The sequence below is a fragment of the Bos taurus genome, chromosome 8 (genome assembly GCF_002263795.3).
Source record: "Bos taurus isolate L1 Dominette 01449 registration number 42190680 breed Hereford chromosome 8, ARS-UCD2.0, whole genome shotgun sequence".
Taxonomy (NCBI): domain Eukaryota; kingdom Metazoa; phylum Chordata; class Mammalia; order Artiodactyla; family Bovidae; genus Bos; species Bos taurus.
The window spans coordinates 80706330-80721715 of record NC_037335.1 but is presented as its reverse complement, the minus strand read 5'-3'; the positions used below and the strand labels follow the sequence as shown (position 1 = coordinate 80721715).

General features: G+C 44.4%; 1 protein-coding gene across 4 annotated transcripts in view; it reads right to left on the bottom strand.

Moving 5' to 3' along the window:
• The window catches only part of DAPK1 (death associated protein kinase 1), a 209989-nt gene extending 199372 nt beyond the window's left edge, over window positions 1-10617 (bottom strand). Inside the window, exons 1-2 of one of the 4 annotated variants that reach the window (XM_024995907.2) lie at window positions 10558-10617; window positions 9274-9443 (exon numbers count right to left, since the gene is read on the bottom strand). In XM_024995907.2, the coding sequence (XP_024851675.1) occupies window positions 9274-9335 (62 nt within the window). In that variant the 5' untranslated portion in view covers window positions 9336-9443; window positions 10558-10617. Of the gene's footprint in view, window positions 1-9273; window positions 9444-9649; window positions 9871-9904; window positions 9993-10283; window positions 10471-10557 lie in introns of those variants that run through there. The other 3 variants (NM_001206038.2, XM_024995909.2, XM_024995910.2) reach the window with 3 other exon arrangements.
• Window positions 10618-15386: the final 4769 nt, after the last annotated feature.

The window sequence follows — 15386 nt, the reverse complement described above, 5'->3', positions numbered from 1 at the left end:
CTTATCTACCCTCCCACACATATAGCCTAGTCTAAGACAGCATTATGGGTTGCTAGGCAGACACAGAGACAGGCAGTTCCGAGGGAAATCTGACCCTCTTCATGGTGGGGCCAAAAAAGGTACTGATTACCTCTTCTATGGAAAATTCTACACTGGGAGGTAGACAAGAATATGGTGGACTGAAGTAAGGTCTCAAAAATCCTGACAATTTTTACGAGTTAAAAAGGGAAGGGGTGCGTGGTTCTGAAGGTAGAAAACAATGAGTAACGGAAAAATGGAAATTAGCTCATTACTTATAAGTGAAAATTTACTATATCAACTGTCCTGAGATATTTAAAAACCAGTCCCACTCATCACATGATATCTGAGTAGGAATAATCAAAACAGTTTTGACTGAAAATGTGCCCTGCAAAAGTTCACACACAGAGCCAAATTTTCCAGCTGAAAACCATCAAGCTTATGAATATCAGCACCATCAACATAAACTTTTCAAACGCCAGTGATCAGCAGTTCACAGCATTCATTTGTTCAAACATTATGTTCTTCGTCCAAAGTTGAAAGTGTTTTTAAAAGGGGGAAAAAACCAACTTTCTCCCCTCCTCCTTCCCCTCTTGATGTCTCTGAACATAACATTATATTACTGAATAAAATTTCTCAAGCTCACAATCGAAATGTCGACAGGTAGGACACAAGGGAAAGACTCAGGGTCATTTCTCAGAGGTAAGCAACATTATACTTAAATGATCACACTGTGGTCTGTAAGCCACACGAGCGCTTAACGTCACCTCCGAAAGACAGGAACGATAAACAAGAGTCACTAAGGGTCACACCTGTCAGCTATCACAAGAGATTAGTTACCAGCACATGACTGGTTTTGTTTTGTTTTGAACTAGGATTGAAAATGAGACCAATGATTTTAGGTTATGGGTTTGGGCAAGCTCCGGGAGTTGGTGATAGATAGGGAAGCCTGGCATGCTGCAGTCCATGGGGTTGCAAAGGGTCAGACAGGACGAGCAACTGAACTGAACTGAACAGAACATTGAACCTGGAACGGGGATGTGGCACTTTCTATTTTACCTAAGAAAGATGTACTAGTTAGACAGTTATTTTTAAACCTATTTTTGTTAGATGATGTAGAAAAACCAAAGATCAATCGCTTTTTCCTCTACTCTCTCCTAACTGGATATTTAAAGGAATTCATTTAAAATATTAACAAAGTAATAATTGCATTTATTATAAAAAATTATACTACCATATAATCTCCTTCAAGGCTGAGAGATGATGCATTCTGTTGTGATAACTTACCACAACAAACCAACGCAAAACAATCAGCTGTCACTTTCCACATAAAGATTTAAACAATCATACCCCAACCTTAAACCAGACAGACTAGTGATGCTTAATGAACTGAGAAGCTGTCACTTACAGGGTGGCCTATTAGGTAGAGCCACAACTCTCATATACTCCAAGACTCAAAGGTTAAATAATAATGAAAGTGTTCTGTGAACTTTCCAAAAAGCTAAATTATTAACTTTGAGACTTGGGTAAAACTACAGCAGGTTCAAGCACCATTCATAACCATGGGGCACAAGCCCTTTGGAAAAGGCAAGGATGTCACATATTTTGTCAAGTACCCATGAGTGTTCTGAATGCCAAGGGGTTCACACCCTCTGCATGGGGTAAAATGAAAACCCACCATGAAATGGTTACTGGTTACTCCTGACCATCCTGTCCAAGCAGGTATTAAGATAGATGGGCATTAGATGGCTACCTAAACCACTTCTCTTAAATATCAATGTTTCCTGGCTTCCAAAAAAAAGATAATCGCCAAATCCTAAGTAGTATGAAGAATATAATGAAAACAGTCCTGCTCAGGAATCTAGGTCCATCTCTTGCTACCTACCAACCATCCACCTCAAGAAAGCTACTGGACCTAAGGTCTGACGGGAAGAAACAAGAAGAAAGGACTCACTGACTGCTCAGCTTCTTCTAAGGTCTAATTGTCCAAGGGTCTTGGGCTTCCCTTCACCAACAAAAAGCATCACTACGAACAAAGCTAGTGGAGGTGATGGAATTCCAGTTGAGCTATTTGAAATCCTGGAAGACGATGCTGTGAAAGTGCTGCACTCAAAATGTCAGTAAATTTGGAAAACTCAGCAGTGGCCCCAGGACTGGAAAACGTCAGTTTTCATTCCAATCCCAAAGAAAGGCAATGCCAAAAAATGCTCAAACTACCGCACAATTGCACTCATCGCACACGCTAGCAAAGTAATGCTCAAAATTCTCCAAGCCAGGCTTCAGCAATACGTGAACCATGAACTTCCTGATGTTCAAGCTGGTTTTAGAAAAGGCAGAGGAACCAGAGATCAAATTGCCAACATCCTCTGGATCATGGAAAAAGCAAGAGAGTTCCAGAAAAACATCTATTTCTGCTTTATTGACTATGCCAAAGCCTTTGACTGTGTGGATCACAATAAACTGTGGAAAATTCTGGAAGAGATGGGAATACCAGACCACCTGACCTGCCTCTTGAGAAACCTATATGCAGGTCAGGAAGCAACAGTTAGAACTGGACATGGAACAACAGACTGGTTCCAAAGAGGAAAAGGAGTACATCAAGTCTGTATATTGTCACCCTGCTTATTTAACTTCTATGCAGAGTACATCATGAGAAACGCTGGGTTGGAAGAAGCACAAGCTGGAATCAAGATCGCGAGGAGAAATATCAATAACCTCAGATATGCAGATGACACCACCCTTATGGCAGAAAGTGAAGAGGAACTAAAAAACCTCTTGATGAAAGTGAAAGAGGAGAGTGAAAAAGTTGGCTTAAAGCTCAACATTCAGAAAACAAAGATCATGGCATCTAGTCCCATCACTTCATGGGAAATAGATGGGGAAACAGTGGAAACAGTGTCAGACTTTGTTTTTTTGTGGTCCAAAATCACTGCAGATGGTGATTGCAGCTATGAAATTAAAAGACGCTTACTCCTTGGAAGGAAAGTTATGACCAACCTAGATAGCATATTCAAAAGCAGAGACATTACTTTGCCAACAAAGGTGCGTCTAGTCAAGGCTATGGTTTTGCCAGTGGTCATGTATGGATGTAAAGTTGGACTGTGAAGAAAACTGAGCGCCGAAGAACTGATGCTTTTGAACTGTGGTGTTGGAGAAGACTCTTGAGAGTCCCTTGGACTGCAAGGAGGTCCAACCAGTCCATTCTAAAGGAGATCAGTCCTGGGTGTTCTTTGGAAGGACTGATGCTAAGGCTGAAACTCCAATACTTTGGCTACCTCATGTGAAGAGTTGACTCATTGGAAAAGACTCTGATGCTGGGAGGGATGGGGGCAGGAGGAGAAGGGGACAACAGAGGATGAGATGGCTGGATGGCATCACTGACTTGATGGACATGAGTTTGGGTGAACTCCGGGAGTTGGTGATGGACAGGGAGGCCTGGCCTGCTGCGGTTCATGGGGTCGCAGAGTCGGACACGACTGAGCAACTGAACTGAACTGAACTCACCAACAAAAGCTCCTCCCCTCCCCTCTACTGGTAGGTAGCTTTCTTTGTCTCCTGTTCAGAAAGAAGTTTTTACACTAAAATCATGCTTTATTTCATGCATATGAAATGCAAGATTAGGTTAGGTTAGGTACACAAAGCTACTGACTAGAATTAAAGGTGAAAGTTCGTAACACATTCCCTGGCAGGGTGTCCCAGAGATCAGACAACACAATCTTGACCTTGAGGTTCACCTCTCATCCCCCTACCACAGCATCTCTCAAGCCTCCCCCCTCCACCCCACTCCTCAATGCGCACACACACACTCACACATCAATGCTCACATACACACACACACACACACACACATTCACACACCAATGCCTCACACACACACACACACACACACACACACTCACACACCAGTGCCTCACATACACACACACACAAACACTCACACACCAGTGCCTCAAGGAAATGCACTCTGCACTTCAGAGGTTACAGATTTGCTGGGAGACCAGAGGATATGTCTGACGATGGCACCTCTTCTGACATAACACTGTATTTGCAATTACTGAAATTAATCTGCACATCCATCTCTGTAAGCTTATTGTGTTTTTCACGGCTTTACAGGGGTGAGCCAACGCTATGGGGCTTTTAGGTTCGTAAGCAGCTGGGTGAGACACAAGCCAAGAGTAAAGAGCACAGACAGGCCAAGAAGGCTGCTTCAATGTTCCCTGGCTTCTCCATCAATAAGCGCCTCCATACCCTACATTCCTGGGGTATGCTGGGGTCCAGTGAGCTGAATTTCTGTGTCCCCAGGAGGTCCAGAGGCACATTCTGCATTCCCAGTGCTGGCAAGCAAGCATTCAGCCCAAATGCCACTCAGCACTGTCACCACGCCCTCCCTTCACATTCTAGAAGACTATTATTAGATCTCCCTGAAATGCACAGAATTTTTAAATCCCTGACTGTTATCTCTAATAGGAATATTTGAACTTTATCTCTCTTAAAGCTTGGCTGCCTTTCCCATCAGAGCAAACATCTGAGGGGACAAGAAAGCAGAAATGAATAGAGAACACTCACAATCAGCGAGGTCCTACGGGATGATCTCACTAGTCAACCGCACGAGCCTTGAGCCCCACTTCCAAGGAGAAAACATGCTCGGAGGTCTCTCCTTCCACCCTCACCCCTATCCCCATGAGACTGCCAGTATTCTTAAGACTGATTTCTGCAGTTCACAGTAAATCAACTGAAAGATGTACTCAGACTGTCAGGTTTATTATCAATACAGCTCCTTATGTTGATTAAAATGCTCATGGATTTTATGCCAAAATGAGAATGTTTTAACTTTGAATTATTATCTTCCAGTGACCATCCAAACAAATGTAGAATATGTAAGGTTCCACTGTGTTTTGTTTAAAACTCATCTTGTGCTTAGAAATTTTGGCTGCTGTGAACATTACTGTTCAGCCAGAGAATGCAAAAGCAAAAGCAGCTCTTATTTTGATGAGCTACAGTCTTTAATATCCTAAGTTTATCCCTACCAGTCATCACTTATTGAGGGTCATATACATGTAAATATATATGGGGTGTTCATGATACTTTATGAATATTAATCCATCCATTCATTCAATCAGCAAGCATTTATTGAGCACCTAGTATCACACATCTAATTAGGCAGAAGAGATAAAAAGTGATGAGAAAGTCCAGGGTCACAACCTTGTGACAAGTTGTGGGGAAAGCAGACAATCAAATAAGTAATGAGTATGCACTGTGGTAAATGTTCTAATGAGGAAAAGAGGTTATTAAAAATAATATCTGGGGCAGTGACTACGTATCCGATGTTTACAGCCACTGCCCCCAATTCTCACAACATCCTGCAAAGGTAGGGATCTTCCCACTTTCTGGTATACCAGGCCATCCCATGCTACACACTGCCTCTCCATCGGTGTCGGCATCCGCATCATCGTTTGCATCTCAAATCCCCATTCTGGTCTCAATATTGTACCTGCAGGCCTGCATTAACTTATTCAGGCACTGATCAAATTTTTGCCCGGAATTATAAAGCACATTGTACACCCTGGGGAGAAAAGAGACCAGAACACACTCTAAAGGAACTTTCAAGTTGGCTACATGGAGTAATACAAGAACATTAATAACACAAAGCAAAGATGGAGCATGGACCAGGCAGTCTGTGGTCACAATCAATGGAGTGCTTCAGACAAGCCATTTGGCTTCTGAAAGGGAGAGATCATCGTGGAGAGATTTATTCAGGAGATAGGACCAAGGTCTTAAGATCACATAAGGTCAGACTGGAAGAGAAACAAGGCCAGTCCTTAGGAAGGCAGTGTTCAGAGAGGTGCTCGGAAGGCTCACGGATTAGGCTGAACCAAAGCCAGGGGTGAAACTGGAGCCTGATGGTGGGACAAGCCAGACTTCAGCTGCCCCATGCGCCCGCTGATAAGAGATGCTAAGGCACCTGGGGCATTAAAATGACCCAGTGTAACAGCACATGCAGAAATCCACATTTGTAAGAACTCCTCCCAGAAACCACTACACATGACGGAAGCAGTTCTTCATTCCACCTCCTGGGATAGAGGCTGAGACCCAAAGGACCTCCTGGAGTCAACAGAGGTCACCAAACAATACTCTAATGATGAAGTGTCTTTCACTGCAGGCGCTTGTCTCTGCTTGACTTCAAGGCCAGAGCTGCATTATTCAGAATCAGCGTAGAGAGGCTGAGGGCCATCAGCAGTGGGTCTTCCTCACGGCCCTTTATCTACAGGCCCTTCCCCAAATTGGTAAACAGACACTTAAAAGAATATCGGATTGCAAACCAAGTTATTGGCATGCCTGGAATACTCACGTCTCAACCAAGTTCTGCCGATGATATCTTTGTTTGTTTAACTCACGACTGCTGATAAAATACTTCTACATGTCTTAGATTACTTGATACTCACAACAGTCATGAAATAAGCACTAGGCCTCTAATTTCATAGATGAAGATCCTGAGGGTCAGGGAGGATAAGTGGCCTAGTCAAAGTTATAAAGCTACTGAACTGTAGATCCAATTTTGGGTCAGACTATCTGTGCAGTGGTCTGTCTGCTCTGTCACTACTGCAAATGATCATAATACTTTATAAAGTTTTTTAGCGCTGACAAAGAGTTTTTATGGTAGTCCTGGCAGTACACACACTAATATACACAGAGACACACACACTCTCGCCCTTGTACATACAAACTCTGTTTTCATAAACGTAAAGTGACAATAGTAATAATCACAATACTACATTCTACTTGTTAAAAAGCCCGTCTTTCCTCCTCTAGCTATGGACTTTTCTCAGCTCATTTATCAGGTGAAGAAGAAGCAAAGCCACTCAGTCGTGTCCGACTCTGCGAACCCATGGACTATAGCCTATCAGGCTCCTCCGTCCATGGGATTTTCCAGGCAAGAGTACTGGAGTGGGTTGCCATTTCCTTCTCCAGGGGATCTTCCCTACCCAGGGATTGAACCTGGGTCTCCGGCATTGTGGGCAGACGCTTTATCCTCTAAGCCACCAGGGAAGCCCTTTACAAGGTGAGTAGCTATTATTTAGATTACTGCTAAAGATACATGGGTGAAGTCTTAAATCCTAGATGTTGGCCTATTTGTAACTCACACTTAGAACAACCTTGCTTATGTGTTAAATATCTGCCCATTTCCATTTTGCAACACTAAGCTCTTGCCTCCACTCCTAATCTCCTCGCAGTGACTCACAGCAGCATCTTTCCCAAATGTCCATCTTATGCCTGCATTTGTTTTCAGGAAGTGGCAATTTCCCAGCAGACATAAAATTCACAGGGCTTGAAAAAAAACTTCAAAAAAAAACCCCCAACTATTTACCACATTTTTAGACAAAAACAAAAGACCTATTAGACAGATGGGCACGTATACTTTTTTTTTCAAAATCCCCAACTCCCAGTTTTTCAGAGCACTTCTTTGAAATTCATAGGTCACACAAATTAAAATTTTCAATAAACAATTTGTCAGTTAGTCTTGCACAGTGGGGAGAAAATTATACACAGAAATGTAGAACGAGCCAGAATCAAAGCCAACTGCTAGTGACAAATGAGCAAACCACTTCCCATAGCAGAGGCAGAGGTCCTGTCATCACACCCACGAAATAAAGGATCACAAACTCCTCCATCAGCCACAGGGAGTCCGCATTTTTTGTTTTTCCTTCTCATTACACATAATTCTATCAAAAGATCTTAATGAAAATAAGGTCAGCATATTTAATCTATAAAGCAGTCATCTCACCTACTTTTAATCATCTCTCTTTATGAGAGAATTTATATAATCAGGCCACACTACACAAACAGAATTTAAATATAGTTTTTCGCCTTTCTCCCCTGCTCCCAAAGGAAAACTCCATGTACCACTCATCTTGCTAAAAGCCACAGGAATAAAGTGACTTAATTCTAGTTAAACCAAGTATTTCAACCACATACTCTTAAACCTTAACCTTAAACATATCCACGAAATGTGACTTTTGAGAGGTTTCCTTCTTATTCATTCAGTAAATCTCCAGTATATAATAAGCTTCCCCTAAGCACAAGCTCCCAGTGATGTTCTTAGTTCATACTAAATGTATACAGAAATATTTTATATAATAACTTTAAAAACATTGCTTTTAGCCTGAACTATTACTTGAACTTGAAAAATATTTTAAACTCAACTTCAGTTCTCATAAGGTAATCTAGGGTGTGGGTGTTTTTGAATTTCCTTTTCATGGGGAAAAAGGAAGCACTGAATCAGACAACAGATGTATATGGAAAAATACATATTTTGATACACATATTAAATAAAGACATACTTTTTGTTTGTTTAAAGATTCTTCTACTTGACTCACAATACAAATAAACCACAGTCAAATTCCTTATGCTGAATTTAAATTAAGGCGTGAAACCTGGGTTTTCTGCTGAAGCCAGACCAGAGCACAACCCACCTTGTCAAATCCCCAGTCAAGAGGAGACCCATCCAGCCCTTCCATGTCCCCAAAGAAATGGTTCTTTGTTCACCTGGAACTGAAAAGCTCCACTTTCAGAATCATAGCTCCTGCAGCAATGGAAGTATGCTTTGAATCCAGATAGCCATATTAGACTCGCCGTCAGGGATTTGTTAAAAATTTAACATCGTGAAAGAAAGCAAAGCAAGCACCCGCTGACACCAACTGGGTAATTAAACTGCTGGTTCAAGGAAGTTTCAAAATCTAAACCCAACATCAACATCTGGCAAGTCTTCATGTGTGACCTACCAATAGTTGTTCATGCATGTTACTCCAAAAATTCATAAAGAGGGAAAGTATTATGCTTTTAAAAGCCTATTAATTGGTGTGTCCTCTCTATCTGAATCACACATAAGCAGCTAACTCCAGTTCCAACTACATAAGCTTTTGCCTCATTGTTTCAGAAGGGCAAAAGCTGACAAGAGTTATTGAAGACAATTAAATCTGTTCTTGTCCAGGGGTCTCGATCAATACACTTCATCATCATCTAACACTGAAATTGCCTCTCCACCCCCAACCCCTTGGATGAGGTAGTTTATTTCTGGTCCCTAGTCCTTGCTGGGTTAGTAACTCTTTTCTCTATAATTTGCACATCTCCTAGAAGGGCGAGGGAGACCTCTGAATTCAAACTCCATTTGTTTACCGCCCCGCTACCCGCAATATTATGCATTCCCACCACCGGAAAGCTTTGAGCTTTCGGCACCCCACCCCACCTGCCCCGTACCTGCCAAGTTCCTCGCCGGTGTCGTAGTAATCATCCACGTTTTCCTGCCTGAACACGGTCATGATAAACTGTCACGCGTCACCAAAGCCCAGCGCACTTCAGCTCCGCTTCCCAAACCATCACCACCTCTCCTGCGCCTCCGTGGGCCCCTCATGCATCAGTCAGCAGTCCTTTAAAACAAAAAAGGCAATATAATAAAATGACAACCCCAAAGGAAGTACCCTTCCCCTGGGCTAAGTCTAGCTCGCTGAAGACCACCTCTCCGGAGCTGCCCCACCCCGCCGGGTGGAGAGGAGCACTCTTTGTTAAACCCCAACATAGGGATGCCCCCAGCCCAGCATCACTGGCGCACTCGTGTGGCCCGGCACCGCCGCACCCCAAGGTCTGGGTCTCCGAAAGCAAGGCGCGGAGCACCGATCAGCACCCGCTCCGGAAGTCGCTGGCCTCCCGGCCTCCTCTTTCTATGCACACACGCCCACCCAGCTCCCCAGCTCCAGGGGCGCCGCGGAAGAATGAAGCCCTCGCCCGGGCGGAAAGCGCCTGGCTGGAAGCATCCCTCTCCTGCCAGGAGCAGCCGTGCAGCCCCCGCGCCACCTCTCGGTGCCCGCAGTTCCCCGGCCGCCACGGCCACCTTCTCTCCTCCCTCGAGCCAAGCTGTCCCCAGAGGCACATTCCTGGCGACTCCCGCTCCGTTACCCAGCCGACCCGGCGTGCGGCCGCCCGGGGGAGCAAGGGAGGGAAGGGAGCGGCCGAGGGAGGCGCGGCCGCCGGCTCCTTCTTCGCGCCCGGAACACAAAGCGCCCGGCCCGCGCCACCTGTTCCCATCCGGCCCGCGGGGCTGGGGGAACCTCCTGGTGGCGATCCTACTTCTCCCCTCAGTCAAGTTTACCCTGCCTTGGCCTTCCCTGTTGTCTTGGGCGCTGCCCGGGCAAACCTCGTCGTGCCTCGGCCGCGAAAGCCAAAGCAGGCGGCGGGGCTCGGAAGGATCAGAGTCGCGCGCGGCCACTCACCCGGGCGCCCGGGAGCTGCCCGGGTCCTTCCCGGGCGCTGTCGGAGGCCGACGGTAGGCGCCAGCGCCCGAGACGAGCTGGGCGGCGGCGGGAGTGCAAGGAGGCTGAGAGTGGGGGCGCGGATCCCGCGCGTCCGCCCGGCGTCGGCTCGGCCTGCCTCTCCCGCTCCGGCTCCGGAGCAGCCCCGCGGCTCCTAGCCGCCTTCCGGGCTGAGGGCGGCCTACAGACGGCCAATAGGGACCCCGCGGGCGGGCTGGCGACACGGCCCACCCACCTCCGAGCTGCCCGGCCGGGCCGGCGCTGCAGCTGCTGCGCTGCGCTGGCTGCTCCTCCCCGTTCGGCTCTTGGGGCTCGCTGGCGCGCTCTACAGCGCACACCCCCACACCAACCCACTCACCCTACACCCGCGCAGAGAGCGGTCGCGCGCAACGTGGGTGCCCCACCTGTGACACGCGGCTACGCTGCCCTCTTCCGCTAGGATCCAGAGGAATGCAATTCCTTCCTCCTGCAAAGGTGTTTTGAGCCCCCAACGTGGGCCAGGCACGGTGCTTGGCACCTGAAAATCACAACAGACCATAATAAGTTTTTAAAAATCTCTGGTCTTCTGAAACTTACATTTTGGCAGAGAAACTAGACAATAAGTATGTAAACGAATAAATGAGATCATTTTAGAAAGGATGGGTTCTGTGGAGACAATACTGAAGGATAACACGATAAAGAACGGCAAGACAGGAGTAGATCTCATTAGGAGTTTCTCTACGGGACTGGTGTTTTGAGCTGAGATCTGGACTGTGAAAAGATATGAAACCAAAGAATAAAGGTTTGGGGTATCAGAGGCCCAATGTAACAGCAGAAACGAAAGGTTTATGTGTGCAGTCCAATACGAATTGGTTATTGATGAGTTGCAATGTGGTTAGTCAAGAATTAGGTGTGCAAGAAGTGTGAAATATACATGGGATTCCAAGACTTGGTATAGAAATAAGGATGAAAAACATTTCTTGAATATTTTTTATGTTAAATGCATGTTCAAATAATTGTATTTTGTACATATTGGGTTAAATAAAATATATTATTAAAATTAATGTTACTTTTTACTTTTCAAAATGCAGATATTATAAAATATGAGTACCTATGTGGCTTGCAGATATTTCTATGGACTGTGCTGGTCTTCTTAGAGATCCCATACCTACTGGAGATCCTTATCCATTCTCTCTGCTTCTTACCCCAGGCCCCCACCAAGCCCTGAGGTGTGAGAAACAGGAAGGATGTTTCCCTATAAGGACTGCTGTACCTGCAAGCTCAGTCATGTCTGACTCCGTGTGACCCCAAGGACTGTAGCCCGCCAGGCTCCTCTGTCCATGGGATTTTCCAGGCAAGAATACTGGAGTGGGTTGCAGTTTCCTTCTCCAGGGGATCTTCCAGATGCAGGGATTGAGTCTTCTGAGTTTCCTGCATTGGCAGGCGGATTACTTAACCATTGAGCCACCTGGGAAGTCCATAGAGACTGCTGGGAATCCTTAAACAGAGAAAAGCTCCTATTGGAAAAATCCACTTTACTGCTGAGAGTTACTAAAACTGGTATGTGAACACACTGAGAATTCAGCTCCATGTCATTGTTCAAATTTCCAGGTTTTCCAAAATGAGATGGTTTAAACTCTCTTTGTGCTAAGTCTCTTCAGTCGGGTCTGACTCTGTGCAACACTGTGGACTGTAGCCTGCCAGCTGTCCATGGGGATTCTCCAAGCAAAAATACTAGAGTGGGTTGCCATTTCCTTGTCCAAAACTCTCTTTAGTTCAACAGAAATTCTTGGGGTAAAAAAGAATACTCCTCAGATCTTATGTGAGACCCTCCTCTTAAAGAATATTTCATACAGTGACCCACAGAAAGGGCACACATTCATTATGAAAGAATCAAGGGAAGATTCCACATTGGGAGGCATTATCAATCTAAATGATGGGTTTCAGAATTAACATAAAAGGATCTTGAGAGGTGAAAAATACAGAAAAAATAACACAAAAAAGTGATTCATTTTGGGAAAATGCAATTGAATACATCTGTTGGCGGGAGGGATTAAAAACAGACTTGAGTGCTTGAGGATGACTGCTTTAGGGGTAATATTTTCCCGCAAAATAAATAAATAAGTTTTCCAAAGCAGTGAAGAGAACTGGTTCTGTTTGGTGACCAGCATGTCTTCCCTACCCTATTGGACATGATGATCACAGTGGATTTTCTAGAGTATTAAAAAAAAAAAGTGCAGACTTGGGAGTCACACAGTTGGATCTAATATTAGTGGAACCATTTAATCCTAGTTGTGAATGACCCTGGCTGTGTCCTTTACCTCTTAGCTTCATGTCTGCACTAATTTAGGCAAGCATTTTAGACAGGGAAATGTGCCCAAAATTCAGTGAAGAAGCTGAGTCCAATTCTCCTCCAAGAATATGAGTTAGCTGTGGTGGCTTGAGTTTAAGAAAATGTAGTAGAAGTTGACAGGGTGTAACATACTTCTAAGGCTGGGTCATAAGGTTTTAGAGCTTCTGCCTAATACTCTCTTATTCTCTCTCTGGCTCTTTGTCTCTCTTACTCTTGTTCTTTCCACACACTCCGGAAGCCTTCAGCTGCCATGGTTACACTGGGGCTGCCATGTGGAGAGACCATGTGGAGAGACCACAGAAAGAGAGAAGCCCAAAGAAGCCAGCTGTTCCAGCCCCACCCCCACTCTCAGCTATTTGTGCCTTCACAGCCCCAATTTTGGGAGCAGAATAAAGGACCATTATCTTTCTAAGCTTCCCTGGTGGCTCAGATGGTAAAGCATCTGTTTGCAATGCGAGAGACCCGGGTTCGATTCCTGGGTCGGGAAGATCCCCTGGAGAAGGAAATGGCAATCCACTCCAGTACTCTTGCCTGGAAAATCCCATGGATGGAGGGACCTGATAGGCTACAGTCCATGGGGTCACAAAGAGTCAGACACGACTGAGCAGCTTCACTTCACTCACCATTCTAAGTCATTATTTTGGGGTGGTTTATTATAAGGCAATAGATAACTTATATAAGAAAACTTAGCTCTTAACTTGTGCCAAATGATAATCAGACTGAATTATTCTCTTGCTTAATCTTCAAACAACTCTAAATTAATTGTTTTTTCCACTTTATATTTAACCTTCTTAGTCTCAGTTTCATCACCTGCAAAATGGGAACAATAAATAGACCCTTGTGTTTTCCTCAGAGTTGCTGGAAGATTCTAAAGAGATGATGCATTAAACAAGGCTTTGTACATTATAAAATACATCAGAATGTTGGTATTATATTTTCTAACATATTCCAAGCAAGAAGAGCTCTTAGGGACATCTCTTTCATGGAAGATGACAATACTACAATCCTGAAATTATGAGATTCAATCTGGAAAGGACTTCCATGAAGAGAACTTGATTGTGATATGGACCGTGACTTATGATAATCATGAGGATAACATTTAAAACAGACTCAAGGATAGAATTTAGGACATTATTTTACATCTGCATTAGGGTAAAATAACCGCTGCTAAAAAGTCCACAGATCTTAGAGGTGTGATGCATTTAAAGGTTTATTTCTTGCACTCAGAACAGATACTTGCAGGAATTAGAGAAAGGGTTCCCCTCCACATGGTCATTCGAGGATCCAGGCTTCTGTCCTCTAATAGATCCACGGTTCCTTGGCACACTGAGTTTCTCAGTTGATCCTTTTCATCTTTTGGCTGATTAGAGAAGAGACAATTCAGAAAGGACTGCACTGAAGTTTTTTTAGGGGGTCAGGTTTGAAGTCTGAGGCTTAACAGTTTCTTGGAAAAGATGTTCTAATATCAAAGAGAGTGGAATACACTAGCTCAGTTCAACTTTGGGTTACTTTTTGTGACGTGCCTTTGGCTTTTATCAAGGGCTAATATTTTTAAATGGCCGCAGGAAGAATGTTTCTGCACCTGTGGTTTCTCTGAAGATATTGCCCATTGTGTAGTTGAGTGCCTCTTATGTAGACAGTCACATGACTGACTCCAATTCTTCTCAGCATTGAGCACTGAGAGAACTCATCACTTCTGACCAAATGATGTTTCTTTTTTTGTGACAATGAAAATTACAGAGCTCACTTTGTTTTCCATTTTCCCCTGGCTTCCAGAAAGCACATAGCAGGATCCAAGTTATGTCCAATTTGCTATATTCTCTGAATCAATCAATACGCATTTATTGTCCAATATATATTAAATACTAAGGATGCAAAGATAAATAAAACATTCTCTGTCCTTAAGTAACTCAATCCAGTGAGGGAGACTAAAGAACAAAGGGACAGTTCTATTAAAGTGTTGTTGTGTTAGATATAATCCATTTATTTCTCTATATGTACTTTCTACGCTTCTCTACCTTTACAGGTCTCCATGCTGGTTGTAAGATCATTTTAATTCATTACCTTGTCCTCTGGTGGGTTTGGCCAATGAGGTACCAGGCATGGGGTCAAGGAGAAGGGAGGCGAAGGAGGCCAGGGTAATTATTGTCCTGCTTTTCTCACTGCAAGTTTGCCTTGGTCACTATCAAACAAAAGTCACTGCTCCTCACCAGGTAAATTTTCTTTGTGATTGTCTCTATACAGGTGTTGCTGGTAACCACTCTCTCCCCTAGTTTCTTCAGACCTAGAACTGATGGCAGCTCCACATTACAGACCCGGAGTTCCTGCCTCATCCTTCATGGCTCCTCTGCACCTCTTGCACACCTTGTTGATCATCCTAAATTGAGTGTGCCATCTCTTTCCTTTGCAACCCCCGCAGACTGCTGTGGAAACACAAAGGGAGGTCACTTAATTCAGATAAAAAATGGGGATGGAGGGTGACAATGGGCGAAACTGAGGTTTCAGGAAAGTTTCCTGGAGGAGCTGATGATCCTTCTAAAAACCTGTGAAAGCAGATTAAGAGCTAGCAGAATAAAGTGGTGGGTGATGAGTGGTGGGTTGTAGGGTGGGATGGCTGGGAGAGAAGGACATCTAGGGAGAGGAGAACAGTGAGGGTGAAATCACGGATGTGAGGAAGATAATGGCTTGTTCAGGAATCTGTAAGTAACCAGAGTTTGGGCAGTGAAATATTC